The 12,800-nt window shown below is 43.1% G+C and overlaps 2 protein-coding genes across 7 annotated transcripts; both read left to right on the forward strand.

Moving 5' to 3' along the window:
• The first annotated feature begins 3,712 nt into the window (after positions 1-3,712).
• Positions 3,713-8,606, forward strand: LOC119559379 (serrate RNA effector molecule homolog). 6 transcript variants are annotated; one of them, XM_037872430.1, is made up of 8 exons: positions 3,713-3,836; positions 4,161-4,313; positions 4,368-4,555; positions 4,616-4,892; positions 5,411-5,477; positions 5,534-7,506; positions 7,568-7,672; positions 8,382-8,606. In XM_037872430.1, the coding sequence occupies exons 2-8, from the start codon at positions 4,171-4,173 to the stop codon at positions 8,449-8,451; spliced, it is 2,823 nt and encodes a 940-aa protein (XP_037728358.1). In that variant the 5' UTR covers positions 3,713-3,836; positions 4,161-4,170; the 3' UTR covers positions 8,452-8,606. The 6 variants fall into 6 exon arrangements, with proteins under 6 accessions (XP_037728358.1, XP_037728360.1, XP_037728357.1 ...); XM_037872432.1 differs by having other exon boundaries at positions 4,380-4,555; XM_037872429.1 differs by lacking the exon at positions 8,382-8,606 and adding an exon at positions 7,978-8,298.
• Positions 8,607-9,399: 793 nt separating this feature from the next.
• Positions 9,400-11,260, forward strand: LOC119559381 (SET domain-containing protein SmydA-8). The gene is made up of 2 exons (XM_037872437.1): positions 9,400-9,827; positions 9,882-11,260. The coding sequence occupies exons 1-2, from the start codon at positions 9,493-9,495 to the stop codon at positions 11,200-11,202; spliced, it is 1,656 nt and encodes a 551-aa protein (XP_037728365.1). The 5' UTR covers positions 9,400-9,492; the 3' UTR covers positions 11,203-11,260.
• The last annotated feature ends 1,540 nt before the right edge of the window (positions 11,261-12,800 follow it).

Genomic DNA, 12,800 nt, shown 5'->3' on the forward strand with positions numbered 1-12,800 from the left:
AAGGGTTAAACACAGCTATAAAAGGTAAATATTCAAATAAACAAATAAAACGCATTTTTTAAACATATGTTTTTTCAGGAGCGTTGGCCAAGGATTCAGAGGACCCGGACAAAGGTTTAAGAACGGCGTTGACAAATGTTAAAAATAAGCTTACAAAAAAACCGAAACAATAATTGTCCATTAGTTGAAAATTTGAATAATACCATCTAATTAAAAATAATTAAAATGTATTTAAATATGTATTTACTTTAAATTCAATATTTTCATAATTGAAAACTTATGGGACAAATTCTGATTTTCACAAGTGATTTCACTTGGGACGTGTCACTTGCAAGTGATTTCACAAGTGAAAACTCATGGAAGAATTCTGATTTTCACAAGTGATTCACTTGGGACGTGTCACCGGCACGTGACAGGCCATACGAAAATGAGTATAAGGAACAAGTGAAATCCCGTGGGACTTCGAAAAATTTTCATTTGAATTTTCACTTGTGAAAATGCGGACATCCCATACAATTTTCTATATGGAGCGTCACTTGTTCTTCACTTGTGCAAGAGGACATGTCCCACGTGATTCCCAAGGTGATTCACAAGTGAAACTTTTTTTTTTGAACTGAAGGGTAACCATTCATTTTTTAAATGTCACTTCTCCAAAAATAAATATTTTTCAAAGGCTTAAAAGCAGAAAGTTGCTGGCATCTATTGAGCATATTCCTATACGAGTTCCATGGCGAAATTCCAGCGGAGTCAAATACTACAATTCTTAACGTAAACCAATATTGTTTTTAATTTTGAAAGTAGTAGGGTACGGTGACGAACTGATGTATACACACGAAAACTCTATGCAGATGTGAAAATGATTTATTTAAAAAATTGAATCTTCACACCCTACAATATGTTGGTCACAATACTCTACAAGGTACTCTTGGAAATATGATGGTGCCACATTTATAAGACGCAAAAGAACAAAGCATAAAGTACCAAGAACTGTTGCTAAAGATCTAATTAATACGTGTATATATTTTTCTGACTTGGTTCTCCACAAATCTTAGATATGGCACTTCTGAATTGGTTTTTAATTTTTGGTTCACCTTCCGATTTAAAATTATCTCACGAACAACTTACGCGAATTCTTAATAATATTATTGTAAATGCATTGTCGGTATGATAAGATAAATCGACTATAATTATATGGAATTTTTTACGGGACGTCTCATGTGTGATTTGACAAGTTCGTCACCTATCCCTACTTGGCACCTTACCCTACACTCCTCTAACATAAAAATTTTTCTGGGCGTAATGGCATTTAAATTATAAGAATCAATGTAAAGTATAGAAAAATGTCTAAAAATCGATATAACAATTTTAATTGAAAATATTACTTGATACATTTTTTTTATTAACACTTAAGTACAAAGATAATTACATACTATTATTTAATCGTAATTTATATTTGTCAGACAAAATTATGCCAGTATTACGTTTTACCCTATTCACACATAATGGGTTTCGGCTTGAACTACCAATTTCCGCTTTAGACACTTTTTCTTCCATAAGCCTAGTACTCAGATCGGCTAAGAGTTTCACTAGTCGAAAAATCTTATTCTTTGTAGTGTGACCGAAGTTTTCAAAGTTCACCCGCAATGCATGTATCATGGTCTTACTGTCAAGCGGCTGGGTTTGTTGCCAAACGGAAAACAAATCAATTGTAGAATTTTAAAAAGGAGTCTGCTGGTACACAAAGAAATTAAAATAAAAACAAGGAAGAACGCTATAGTCGAGTACCTCGACTATCAGACTATCAGCAAATGCGCCACCTACCGGCGGTAGACAGATTTAAGCGTTGTGGGCGTTAGAGTGAGCGTGGCAAAGGTTTTTTTTAATCAATCGATAGGTATTGATGAGACCAATACATTTCAGCTAAAATTTTTTATCTAGCACGAAAATTGTGGGGGCCACAGGCTTGGGCGGTTTGTGGGCGTTAGAGTGGGCGTGGCATATTCGCGTAACAAACTTGCGCTGCGCTAGAGCCTACGGAATCTAAATCTGAAATCCCGTTTCTCTATCTTTGATATTTTCCGAGATATCCGCGTTCATACTTACGATTTTTTGAAGTTTGTGGCGGGACGATTTTTTGAAGTTTGGGCGTGGCGGTAGGTACTGATGAGAACAATACATTTCAGTTAAAATTTTTGTTCTAGCATCAAAACTGTAGGCGCCACAGTTTTGGGCGGTTTGTGGGCGTTGGAGTGGTCGTGGCACTCTGCTGAAACAAACTTGCGCTGCGTAAGAAGCTCAGGAATCTGCATGCCTAATTCCAGTACTGTAGCTCTTATAGTTTCCGAGATCTCAGCGTTCATACGGACAGACGGACAGACGGACATGGCTAGATCGACTCGGCTAGTGATCCTGATCAAGAATATATATACTTTATGGGGTCGGAAACGCTTCCTTCTGCCTGTTACATACTTTCCGACGAATCTAGTATACCCTTTTACTTTACGAGTAACGGGTATAATAAATGGAATGTTCAACGAATGTTTTTATTTATGTTAATTACTAGTTTAAAGCTTCCTTAATGTCCCACGAATGCTTCGGCATCTATCCCGCGCCACCGCAGTCCTGCTCCCAATGTGCGTATTGTACCTTGAGGGAGTGGGAGCCGGGAACGGGGTTGATTCGCTGATACTGCAGGAAGACGCCCAGCATCCTGCCGCGACTAACGGCGTTCATCGAAAATTCACTCCCGAAATCTCGTATTTTTTCTGGTATTTCCTTAGCTCATCTGAGTACCGCGCTGAAAAACAGACCCGACGAAAAGCATTAGCCGCCTGTTTGCATCTCGCTCACTCCTATGGTAAGCTCGCGGTTTTCGTCGATGTGAGTACTAGGCTATAAGAAATACACCGCTAGAAAGAGACGGAATTTATAAGTGCGTCGGCAATTTTGCGTTTACAGATGCGCTTTTAAGTTCCATTCCATTTTTCATTCATTTCATTTTTAGTTTCCAAACCGCTTTTGCTAGAACACCGCCAAAGATTAAATTTTTTATTCGTTGGACAGCGGCTAACGCCGTTCATCGAAATTCACTCGCTAAATCTGGTATTTTTTTGGTATTTCCTTAGCTCATATGAGTACCGCGCTGAAAAACTGACCAGACGAAAAGCGTTAGCCGCGTACTTGCCTCTCGCTCACTCCAATGGCTATCATCGATGTGAGTACTCGGCTTAACGACGATTCAAATAGTCTTCTTCATGTATGTGCGTATGTAAAAATTTCGTGGTTCCATCTTGTCACTTGGCTATGTGAATTTCGCGATAACTTAATTTTTTATTCATGTTTTCAAATTAAAGAAGATCTTACGTGAAAATCAAATGTCACAATGTTACTCATAGTGGTACGCACCGAAAAGAAAACAAATTTTTGAAAATACCGTTTTCGTTGACTTTTTTATTTAAGTACAAAAATCACCTAAACTCGTAAAAAAAATCTGAATAAAACTGAATCGATTTGCGTGTATGGTCCCATTTTCCGGTAAAGCGATTTGTAGCGACTTATTTTCTTCTCTTTCTAGCACGTGTATTTCTTATGGAAGAAAAAGTCGCTGAAGCGGATTTTGGTCGTTGAAGGGGAAGCCCCCTCTGTCTGAATAGGCTATTAAAGACACGGCTGTATGGTATTTTCTTTAGCGAAATATTTTTCTAAACGGTATATTGCGTCACTCAAAAACGGTCTCACTGATTGACAGACGTGGTAAATTTATTTTATTTAAAGGATTTCTCTGAGCTGCTCGAGGTTGAGAGTAACTTAAAACCAAAAAGAAAGAAAAGTTAAAGGTAATTGCCTGCTGTTCCTAAATTGATAACACTTTCTGCAAATGGTCTATATCCCGAAGGTCACGCACTTCTGTTAAAAGTATAGTAAATTGTGTTTTATTAACCAGCCACAAAACACGTAAGCAATTGTAAGCAAATTTGCAAGATGGCGGCTTTACAGAAAACAACAATTGTTATTCACCTACATACAAAGCTAATCGCCTGCCAGATTGAATTTTTCAGCCATTCCCTTAAAATAGACCAAATCGAAATGGCGCAGGGAGCCTGGGAGTGAGGTTAGGTACGAGTCGCTTTCACTCACACAGCTCTATCTCATCTTTGCAGACAACGCGCAATGGCTGATTCGGACGACGAATACGACCGCAAGCGACGAGACAAGTTCCGCGGGGAACGCAGTGACAGCTACCGCACGGAACGCCGGGACGACCGTCGCCCGGTGGGCGGATCCGCCGGCGCCCGCGACGAGTGGGCGGATCGGTAAGTGGAGGTCACCATTCAACTATTACATGACACCATTACTGGACGTTTCAGCAATCCCTTCAGGGGCGGAGCTTCGGCAGGAAGCGGTGGGGGAGCCCGCCACAGGCCGGACTACAGCGACTACCGAGGACCTGGGCCCAGGGCCCGCTATGGATCGCCCGGCCGTGATCTACCTCCCGCTAAACGGATGCGCCCAGATTGGGGCGACGGAGATGTACGCGCCAATCCTCGGTTCGGGGGTAAGTTCAAGGGGTCTTGGTTTTCAAAAAGGATCTAATAAGCAAACTCTTCTAATAAAGGCTATGACCCGTATTTGATGCAAGCCTGGAACGACCACTACCAGTCCATGCACTCCGCCTACTCCCACGCAGGCCATGCCCCACCTCCTCGGGAGTCTGTAAGCGGCGGCGGCGATACTTTGACTCAGCCGGCCATGCTCAACTTGAAACAATTCCTCGACACTCAGGACGAGAACATCTCCGATTCTGAAGTGATGCGCAAGTACACCGAATACAAGACGGACTTCAAGCGCCAGCAGCTTAACGAGTTTTTCGTGGCCCACAAGGACGAGGAATGGTTAGTAGCTGACCAGCGGTGCATCAACTACGGTTTCGTTGATGTCTCTGCCTCTGCAGGCCCCTTGCGTTATTTGTCCTGTTCGACACTCATAACATTCTGTATATTAAGTTTTTCTCTGCAGCTTATTGGGTTTGTGAGACAGAGACTTCTCTGAGGGGTTGTGCGCCATCTCGCAGAGCTGCTAACTGATATTTACCAAATTAAAATTTATTAATTACCCGGCGAGCAATGCCGAGGTGTGTTCTTATTTTGAAACCGCGATTTATTTAATTCGATTGTCGAGCAAAAACCCAAATAACTCTAAATCAAACCCATAAATAACGAAAGCGCTATGCCTGAAAGGTAAGATTTTGGGTAATAATTCCACAAAAAAAAAAACCGATATAAAAAGTGAAAAATTAACCATCTGACTATCAACAGCCTGGCGAATAAGCGAAAAAGTAGAAATTAAAACCAAATAGGGAAATATTCTATTTTCCGCCGTACTAATTTACGTAATACTTTTTTACCTGCAGGTTCAAAAATAAATACCACCCCGAGGACAGTGTAAGGCGCAGCGAGGAACAGCGAGGCTTTCTTCAGGTACTATTATTTAATCCACTCATCTAAGCAGTCATTCTCAAACTAATTTATTACAGAGGAGAACTGATGTTTTCGTGGAGTTGCTCGAGAACGGAACTATTGGAGGGGTGAAAGTGGATTCCTCGCAAGGTGATGCCCTGATCCGTGTGTTGGACACCTGTGTTATTAAACTGGAAGGCGGCACTGACGAGGATCTCAAAGTGCTAGACGAGAAGCCAAAGGATCCGGTAGTCTATGACCGCAAGGCGGAGGTCATAGGTTCTGCCAGGACGACAGACGAAACAATAAAGAGTCCCAAGGAGGAGAAGGTGAATGAGGAAGGTTCGTTCCCAGTCGTCTCTCCTCAGCGGAAAACTGAAAAGTCTGTCAATTCTGATGAGGAAAACTGGGATGAGGAGGAAACTGAAAATGTTCTGCCCAAGAAAGAGGTGATGGAGGATTCTAAGGTGATCGATTCCAGCACTGAGGACAAGCATCCAAATAAGAAAAAGACTAAAAAACGCAAACGGAATAACAGCGATGATGACAGCTCCTCTTCCGACTCGGAATCCAGCTCTAGCTCAGATGATGAGAAGCTTAAGGAGAAATACGACGTGGAAGACGGCATAAGAAGTCAGCAAAAAGCCGATGCGGAAAACGACAAGCAAGAAACGGCAAATGCAAAGGTGGCACAGAAAAGTCCTCAACCAGAAAAGGTTCTAGAAAATGCAGTTTCTGAGGTCGAAGACCCAGTCGCAGAAAGGAATACAGATGAGAGTGACGAGGCAGAAAAGTCCCCGGAAACAGCATTAAGCGCGGCAAGGGAAAATGGAAACGGGGGCAAAGCAGAAGCGGGGGAAGAAAAGCGTTCTTCTGATGAAAATAATGCAGTCGAAACCGAGACCATTGACCTAGACAAAGTGAAGGATGGTCAACCAAGAGCTCTGCATCGCACCTCCTCTATCTTTCTGCGCAACCTAGCCCCCTCTATAACAAGAGCCGAGATTGAGGGCGTTTGCAACCGTTTTAACGGATACCTTAGAGTGGCAATTGCAGACCCCTTAGTAGAGCGCCGTTGGTATCGCCGCGGCTGGATAACCTTCATGCGGGACGTCAACATTAAAGAAATTTGCTGGGGCTTGAACAACCAGCGGCTGCGGGACTGCGAAATGGGAGCGATTGTCAATCGAGACTTGAGTCGACGGGTACGCCCAGCCAACGGTATTACCGCCCACAAGCAGGTGGTGCGATCTGACATTAAACTGTGCGCCAAGATCGCTTTAAATCTGGACGAAAGGTTTAATCTGTGGACTGATACAGCAAACAAAGCAAATGCCAACCGTGTGAGCAAATTTCCAGCGAATGGCAGTTCTTCCACGTATGGCTTCAATTCGAAAAATCCGGTGTTGCAAAACATCACCGATTACCTTATCGAAGAGGCGTCCGCCGAGGAGGAAGAGCTTTTGGGTCTCACCGGCGAGAGCAAGGACAGTGAGGGTGAACCTATTGAGCGTGACGAGCAGTTAATAGCCGTTCTGGACCGCCTAGTACTTTATTTGCGTATCGTGCACTCCGTAGATTATTACAATCACTGCGAATATCCATACGAGGACGAGATGCCCAATCGGTGCGGCATCATCCATGCCCGCGGTCCGGCACCTGCTCGGACGACCAGCAACGACGTGCAAGAGTATATCAAGACCTACGAGAGCAAGCTTCAACAGTTTCTCACCAAGATAGTTTTACTCAGCGACGAAGAGATTAAGGACCTTGGCGCCAAGGACGCCGAGACCGAGGTGGAAAAGTTTGTGCAGGCAAACACTCAGGAGCTGGCCAAGGACAAGTGGTTATGCCCTCTGTCGGGAAAAAAGTTCAAAGGGCCCGAGTTCATTCGCAAGCACATCTTCAACAAGCACGAGGAAAAGGTAGACGAGGTGCGTAAGGAAGTGCAGTACTTTAACAACTACCTGCGCGATCCCAAACGCCCGCAGCTTCCCGAGCACCCAGGCAGCTCAAAGCGCCCGGAATCCGATTCCACACGAGGAGGAGGGTGAGTGAAGCAGCTGCCCCTTTTATACAGGAGAGTAATTAATTTAGTTCCTTAACTTTAGCTACCGCGCGCCAATGTACCCACCATTTTCGGCGATGCCTTACGGCTTTGGCCCACCCATGATGGGTGGGGGTCGTGGAGGACGCAACTTTCCTCCTGTTCGCAGGTTAGTATATCACCAACAGTTAAACTTATATTGTATGAGCTCTATCAACAATAGGATTCACAGTAGTATTTCTTAGAAGCGATAAATGGATCGATCCGATAAAATTGTTTTGCTCAATTTTTTTTTCCAAGAATCGTATAGAGAATCTTCACACTCCACATACTTCTTGGTAATCTGAAGAATTTAATTCTCGCAAACTGATAGCATTTAGTCGTTCCCTTATCTTCCTTTTTTTTACTTTGTTTTCTCTTGTTGGTCTAAATCAAAATTTGTCACAACTTTTTTGTGTCGCAAATTTTTTGCAGAGAATTGCCTTTGGAACACCAGCGCCGGCTTATCGGTTACCATGATTTGGATGCGCCTGCCAATTCCGATATGTTTGACTAATTGATTAGCACAATACAAAAAGGCCATCTCGATGCAGCTTTTATTGGCGAGCTCATGTTTTAAAAGCAGTTCAAGCAATGCTAGGAACGGTATCTACTGCATATAAAGATGGTTTATATACGACTACTGATATCCGTTTTCCTGTACAATATTATGCCAATTGTATCAAGAATCCAACAAACAGCGTTGATAACTTTCATTTCCAGAAATAAATGCGTATCCATAGCCTAAAACAAAAATACTGTAATATTTTGTATTTCTGTCCTGCCACTAGCCTTGCGTAAATAATTTCAACATCTATATTCATTTCCGTTGCTTACAGACCCGGTGGTTTTGATTATCGGCCCAGATCACACTACCGGGACTTGGACGCGCCGCAAGAACCATACTAAAACTATTTGTGCGTAGATCACAAACTAAATTAATCGTATTTATCACATTAATTGCTAAACACTCAAACTAAGTTATCTCGATTGACGCCTGTTTTGTAAGGTATACTTTTGTATTCCAAGATTGAAAGCAAAATAAAGTGAACATGAAAAGCTAATTTAAGAGGTACCATGGTCTTTGTGGAGAGCCACCCTATTGGTTCTTATTTCCCCATCGTAGACGGAGAGCAGTGCGAGGTACCGCGGTTCTATGAGGTATGTATGTACATTAGGGCGGACTTTTTTTGTATGAAATTTTTGAGGTCATTCTCTCACCCCATTAAATATTTCCTTTTGGTATCCTTAATGCATAGCAGAAAGAAATAGTGGAACAAAATTAGATGCCGTAGACATGATTTTTAACTTTGACGGTTTGTTTGTAATAACCTTAACCATTATTTAATGGACTAACATTATGCTTGATCTTCACAATTATAAAATGCGATTGCTATTTCAATGTAAATACCACTAAAATTCATTTAAGTCTCCTGTACACATTTTTATTAAAAGAGTACATTAAAAAAACCGATTGTTCGGTTTTAAAAACAGAAGCTTTACGCTCTAAGCTCTAGGCTACTTCGAACTGATTTAACTCATGAAATAATATACTATTTATTTCCTTTATTCGATCAAAACAAAAAAGTTGACAAATTAAGGAAAGGAACAAACTTTTTTTGTGTTGTGTGAGTCGTTTTTACTGAAAGCTTGAAGCCTTTACGATCCGTCCAAACTTTAAAATACAATTTTTTGTTTTTGCATTAATTTATTATGTACAGAATGACTGCCATTTCAGATAGATATATGACCTTAAAAAAGTCCACCCTAATGTACATATATTAATTCTCTTGGCTAGGGCCAAGAGATATGCATTTGGAAAAGCGTGCTAAAAATAAACCCGCAGTCGCCGGCGTGCTGAAATCAGCCGAGTCAAAATGAAAATTTGCTTTGCCAACGTAATAATGTAGAGCAGTTTGGTAGTGGAAGAGTACCTATTCAGAAGCAACAATGGAGTTGAGCACCGACTGTCCTGTTTGCCAAGTGGCTGCATCGCAGGCTTGTACAAGGTGCAAAATAGTGCGTTACTGCGGTCGAGAGCACCAGAAGCAGCACTGGCCGCAGCACAAGCGCAGCTGCAGGCCATTCAGGGAGGAGCAGGATGCCCAACTGGGCAGGTATCTAATGGCTACCCAGGACATCGCAGCCGGTCAGATAGTCTTTATCGAGGAGCCGCTGGTGGTGGGTCCGAAGTGGTACCTCTCCGACGCAGAGAAGGAGGCCTCCATCGTTCCGTGCGTGGCCTGTTTTATGCCGAGCCGTCTAGGCAAGCACCAGTGTCGCAGGTGAAAAACCCTTTTTCTCTTAGAGAGCATCTTTTCTAACTATTAATTTTTTAGATGCCAATGGCCAGTCTGCAGCGCCGGCTGTCAGCACGAGGACCTGGAGTGCAGTGTGCTTAGCCTGGGGTCGGGGCCACCTCCTCGTTCGAATGTCCGTTCTTTGAACGATTATTTTAGAGGAGATGCACTACTGGTGCTCAAATGTCTGCTTCTGCAGCGACAAAATCCGGCAAAATGGACTGCCCTGCTAGAGATGCAGTCCCACGAGGAGGAGCGCAGGGGCACCGAGCTCTACGAGGAGGCAGAAAATCGGGTTGTCAGCTACCTGCAGCAGCGGTTTTTACACCGACTAAAGCCAAGCCTTTTGGACGATTACGGACCGGAGTTACTGCATCGACTGTGCGGCATCATCGAAACAAATTTTATGGTCATCGAGCAACCGACTGGTGTGGAACTGAGCGGGCTGTTTCGTCAGGCATGTATGATGGAGCACGCCTGTCAGCCAAATTGCGACTTTCTGTTCGATGGTATCAACAAGCAGATTGCTGTGCGAGCTGGCTGTGACCTGCGAAAGGGCGAACACCTACGGATTACCTATACTAATATTTTGTGGGGCACACAACTACGCCAGCAGCATCTGCGGCTCACGAAGCATTTTGGCTGCCGGTGCAGTCGCTGTTTGGATCCAACAGAATACGGTACCTATATAAGTGCACTGGCGTGTCTGGGCGATGTAAACCAAACGTGCACTGGCACCCATCTGCCTGTGGATCCGCTGGACGAGAAAACACAGTGGAAGTGCAATTCTTGTCCAATGATGGTGGACGCCGCCTACGTGACTGAACTGCAGACCCACATGACCGAGCAGGTAGAGGGCCTTATGAGCGGATGTCCTTCCGCGAATCAGGTTGAATTGCTTCTGTCCCGCCTGTCTCAAATGTTGCATCCAAACCACTTTCTTACGTTCAACCTTAGACACACATTGATCCAGCTTTATGGCAACGAAGATGGCTTGCAATTGTGTGAGCTTAGCGACGAGCAGCTGGAGCGAAAACTGCGCATCTGCGATGAGTTATACAGCGTTTGCCAACGTCTTGATCCGTACAGCATCAAACTCGCTATCTACGTGACGGTCATTCTGATTGAGATGGCACATACTCTGGAGGAGCAGGCTCGAAGGGCATCATCAGAGGGAATTACTCTTCTGGAACTGGCACAGGCACGTCTCAAGAAAGCGCAGGTGGTCATGAAGAAGGAGAAAGAATCCGTAGCGGGCAAGAAACTAAACGCCAAGCTTCAAAAGGATATCTTTCAGTGTGAAAATCTAATTCTGGCCTATACCTATAACCAAAAACGTGACTTCAGTCGAAAAACCTAAGTTACCACCAAAAAGTCACTTGAAAACACGATTTTTAGACAAGTTATCTGAGCAAATACACTTAATTTTTTCAGTAGGGGGTTACAAGAAAATCTCTTCGGTAGGAATTTGTATTAAAGTGCGAAAGAACTCAAAAAGAAGAAAACATAACCGTTCCTGAGAATACATATGTACATGTATGATGTATGATGTATGTATGTCACGAACGTTACGTAAACAAAATAAGTTATGCGGTTATTCCACGTCTTTGTTCGGCTCATTCATACTACCAATTTTTTCTTAGACTACGATTTTACGTAAGTGCCAACAGGACAGACATATGTATGTACATATGTCAGCTCTAACAAGCAAAATTGACTTATCACTTCTGTAGCGCTTGCTCGATGAAAAGATACACTTGTAGCGCCAGCTGTTGGTCAGTCGGAGAGGGGGTATTGCGTTGCCACTAGAACTGAGATGGGAATAGAAGGTATCGATAGGATAGCCGCGAGAGAGCAACAGTGGCAACTGTCTCCGCTTTCACCCTGACTTCGACATGGCGTGACCGCCTTTTTTCCGGCGTTATAGTCGATCTTTCCGTTTTTGGCGGCTGCAGAGTAAGGTCATAAATGAAACAGTGATACCGATTCGAAAGTACACGCGAGTGTCCATATATACAGTGCCGTATATAAAGGGTGAACGAAAGGAAAGCGAGTGCATAGGCAGATTCGTAATTCTCTTTGGGGATTTTCTAGGCAGCAACTGTGTGGCGCTCGAAGGCCCCAAAGAAGAGAGAGGTCGAATCGAACGGGCGCATGCGCAATCCACGCATCGAACATCTTGGGAGCGAGCCAATTTCAACGCAGGCGTTTCGTCGAATTGAAGCAGCAGCGCACTTTTTTTGCCACAAGACCTTTTGTTTTCAATAACCTATTCCCCGGCCCAAAAGTATATTCGACTAATCCAGCAAGGAGAATCAGGCGACGACCTTCCATCGAACCTTTCATTTGAAGAAAATGGTGTCTCTATATAGATTCTTACTTTATGGCATAGAGTAAGAATCTATATAGAGACACCATTTGCTCTGCCGCTCTCTTTTGAGATTCAGCCAATGATGCCACCTAGGCGAAAAGAGATAATATCCCTAGTTTTTGAAATGTTCGATGGGACTTGTTGTGGGAAATTATATATCTGCACCGCTGTTACTCACTTTTTTGTTTTTGTAATTTATCCTCACCACTATTGCTGTTGCTTCGCACTTGTTGGGTGTGTTGAAAAATCGAAGTTAGTTTCAAACTTGACCTTGAATTGGCTTTCAGCAGAGGTTCGGGCAGAGCAAATGGTGTCTATATATAGTTTATTACTCTATGTTTATGGCCAAATCCCGATCTGAGATCCGACCGGTGGCAACGGAAGAGAGAAGCGGAAAATTAAGTGTTAGAGTTCGGTTTAAGATTACATAAAAAGTTATTATATTTCTTTAGCCATCTTCAACGAGGAAGCGCTCTCATCGGTGGATGGATAAAGATGTGAGTTCAAAAATTTATATTAAGTCCCATATGAAAAGTCAAATATAAAAAAAAAATTTAGCCTAAAAGAAAAGAAACGAATGGGAAGGA

Source organism: Drosophila subpulchrella, unplaced genomic scaffold (assembly GCF_014743375.2).
Source record: "Drosophila subpulchrella strain 33 F10 #4 breed RU33 unplaced genomic scaffold, RU_Dsub_v1.1 Primary Assembly Seq24, whole genome shotgun sequence".
Lineage (NCBI taxonomy): Eukaryota > Metazoa > Arthropoda > Insecta > Diptera > Drosophilidae > Drosophila > Drosophila subpulchrella.